This window comes from Haliotis cracherodii, unplaced genomic scaffold (assembly GCF_022045235.1).
Source record: "Haliotis cracherodii isolate W230 unplaced genomic scaffold, xgHalCrac1.p SCAF_19, whole genome shotgun sequence".
Classification (NCBI taxonomy): Eukaryota; Metazoa; Mollusca; class Gastropoda; order Lepetellida; family Haliotidae; genus Haliotis; species Haliotis cracherodii.
In genome coordinates, this window is record NW_027266274.1 from 10,012,940 (window position 1) to 10,016,029 (window position 3,090).

Genomic DNA, 3,090 nt, shown 5'->3' on the forward strand with positions numbered 1-3,090 from the left:
CACCTTCCTTCTCACGTACATGACACTCCTATACACGCCCACCAACCTCCCATACACACCCACCTTCCTCCTCACGTACATGACACTCCTATACACGCCCACCAACCTCCCATACACATCCATCCACCTCCTATACACGCCCACCAACCTCCCATACACATCCATCCACCTCCAATACACGCCGACCCATCTCCCATACACACCCACCTACCCACCATACACGTCCATCCACTTCCATACACGCCAACCCATCTCCCATACACACCCAACAAAATCCCATACACGTCGACCCATCTCCTATACACGCCCACCAACCTCCCATACACATCCATCCACCTCCAATACACATCCATCCACCTCCCATACACATCCATCCACCTCTCATACACATCCATCCACCTCCAATACACATCCATCCACCTCCCATACACATCCATCCACCTCCCATACACATCCATCCACCTCCCATACACATCCATCCACCTCCAATACACATCCATCCACCTCCCATACACATCCATCCACCTCCCATACACATCCATCCACCTCCTATACACGCCCACCAACCTCACATACACACCCACCTACCTACCATACACGTCCATCCACTTCCATACACGTCAACCCACCTCCCATAAAAGTCCACTCACTTCCCATACACGTCCACCCACCTCCCATACACGTCCATCCACCTCCATACACCTCCCATACACGTCCATCCACCTCCATACACCTCCCATACACGTCCATCCACTTCCATCCACCTCCATCCATCTCCCATTCACGCCCATCCACTTCCCATACACGTCCATCCACGTCCAATACACGTCCATCCACCTCCACCCACCTCCCATACACGTCCACCCACCTCCCATACACGTCCACCCACCTCCCATACACGTCCACCCACCTCCCATACACGTCCATCCACCTCCCATACATGTCCATCCACCTCCATACACCTCCCATACACGTCCATCCACCTCCATCCATCTCCCATGCACCCATCTCCCATGACCCACCTCCATCAACCTCCCATACACCTCCATCCACCTCCCATACACGTCCACCCACCTCCCATACACGTCAACCCACATCCCATACACGTCCATCAACCTCCCATACACGTCCACCCACCTCCCATTCACGTCCACCAAACTCCCATACACGTCCATCCACCTCCCATACACGTCCATCCACGTCCATCCACCTCCCATACACGTCCATCTACCTCCGATACACGTCCATCCACCTCCCACACATGTCCACCCACCTCCAATACATGTCAACCCACATCCCATACACGCCAACCCACTTCCCATACACGTCCATCAACCTCCCATACACGTTCATCCACCTCCCATTCACCTCCATCCACCTCCCATACACGTTCATCCTCATCCCATACACGTTCATCCACCTCCCATACACGTTCATCCACCTCCCATACACGTCCACCCACCTCCCATACACGTACATCCTCATCCCATACACGTTCATCCACCTCCCATACACGTCCATCCACCTCCCATACACGTCCACCCACCTCCCATACACGTTCATCCTCATCCCATACACGTTCATCCACCTCCCATACACGTCCACCCACCTCCCATACACGTTCATCCTCCTCCCATACACGTTCATCCTCCTCCCATACACGTTCATCCACCTCCCATACACGTCCACCCACCTCCCATACACGTCCATCCACCTCCCATACACGTCCACCCACCTCCCATACACGTTCATCCTCATCCCATTCACGTTCATCCACCTCCCATACACATCCACCCACCTCCCATACACGTTCATCCTCCTCCCATACACGTTCATCCTCCTCCCATACACGTTCATCCACCTCCCATACACGTCCATCCACCTCCCATACACGTCCACCCACCTCCCATACACGTTCATCCTCATCCCATACACGTTCATCCACCTCCCATACACGTCCACCCACCTCCCATACACGTTCATCCTCCTCCCATACACGTTCATCCTCCTCCCATACACGTTCATCCACCTCCCATACACGTCCACCCACCTCCCATACACGTCCATCCACCTCCCATACACGTCCACCCACCTCCCATACACGTTCATCCTCATTCCATTCACGTTCATCCACCTCCCATACACGTCCACCCACCTCCCATACACGTCCATCCACCTCCCATACACGTCCACCCACCTCCCATACACGTTCATCCTCATCCCATTCACGTTCATCCACCTCCCATACACATCCACCCACCTCCCATACACGTCCATCCACCTCCCACACACGTCCCTCCTATACACATCCATCCACCTCCCATAAACGTCCATCCACCTCCCACACACGTCCCTCCTATGCACATCCATCCACCTCCCATACACGTCCATCCACCTCCCACACACGTCCCTCCTATACACATCCATCCACCTCCTATACACGTCCATCCACCTCCCACACACGTCCCTCCTATACACATCCATCCATTTCCCATACACGTCCATCCACCTCCCATACACGTCCCTCCTATACACCTCCATCCACCTCCCATACACGTCCATCCACCTCCCATACACGTCCACCCACCTCCCATACACGTCCACCCACCTCCCATACACGTCCACCCACCTCCCATACACGTCCATCCACGTCCATCCACCTCCCATACACGTCCATCCACAACCCATACACGTCCATCCTCCTCACATACACGTCCATCCACGTCCATCCACCTCCCATACACGTCCATCCTCCTCCCATACACGTCCATCCACCTCCCATACACGTCCATCAACCTCCCATACACGTCCATAAACCTCCCATACACGTTCATCCACCTCCCATACACGTTCATCCACCTCCCATACACGTCCACCCACCTCCGATACACGTCCATCCACCTCCCATACACGTCCATCAACCTCCCACACACGTCCCTCCTATACACTTCCATCCACCGCCCATACACGTCCCCCAAGCTCCTATACACCTCCACCCACCTCCCATACACGTCCACCCACCTTCCATACACGTCCATCCACCTCCCATACACGTCCATCCACCTCCCATACACGTCCATCCACCTCCCA

At 55.0% G+C, this 3,090-nt stretch overlaps 2 protein-coding genes across 2 annotated transcripts; both read right to left on the minus strand.

Annotated features, from left to right (window-relative positions):
• Positions 1–416: 416 nt before the first annotated feature.
• LOC139466934 (uncharacterized) lies at positions 417–1,227 on the minus strand (the record flags this gene model as incomplete). Its single annotated transcript, XM_071248656.1, has 3 exons — positions 1,128–1,227; positions 848–1,022; positions 417–549 (listed from the first exon to the last, which is right to left on the minus strand). Coding segments are annotated over exons 1-3 (408 nt in total), but the record flags the coding sequence as incomplete, so codon positions are not given.
• On the minus strand, positions 1,228–2,220 carry LOC139466935 (lectin L6-like). The gene has a single exon (XM_071248657.1). It carries the CDS (start codon positions 2,218–2,220, stop codon positions 1,228–1,230), a length of 993 nt encoding a protein of 330 aa, XP_071104758.1.
• Positions 2,221–3,090: the final 870 nt, after the last annotated feature.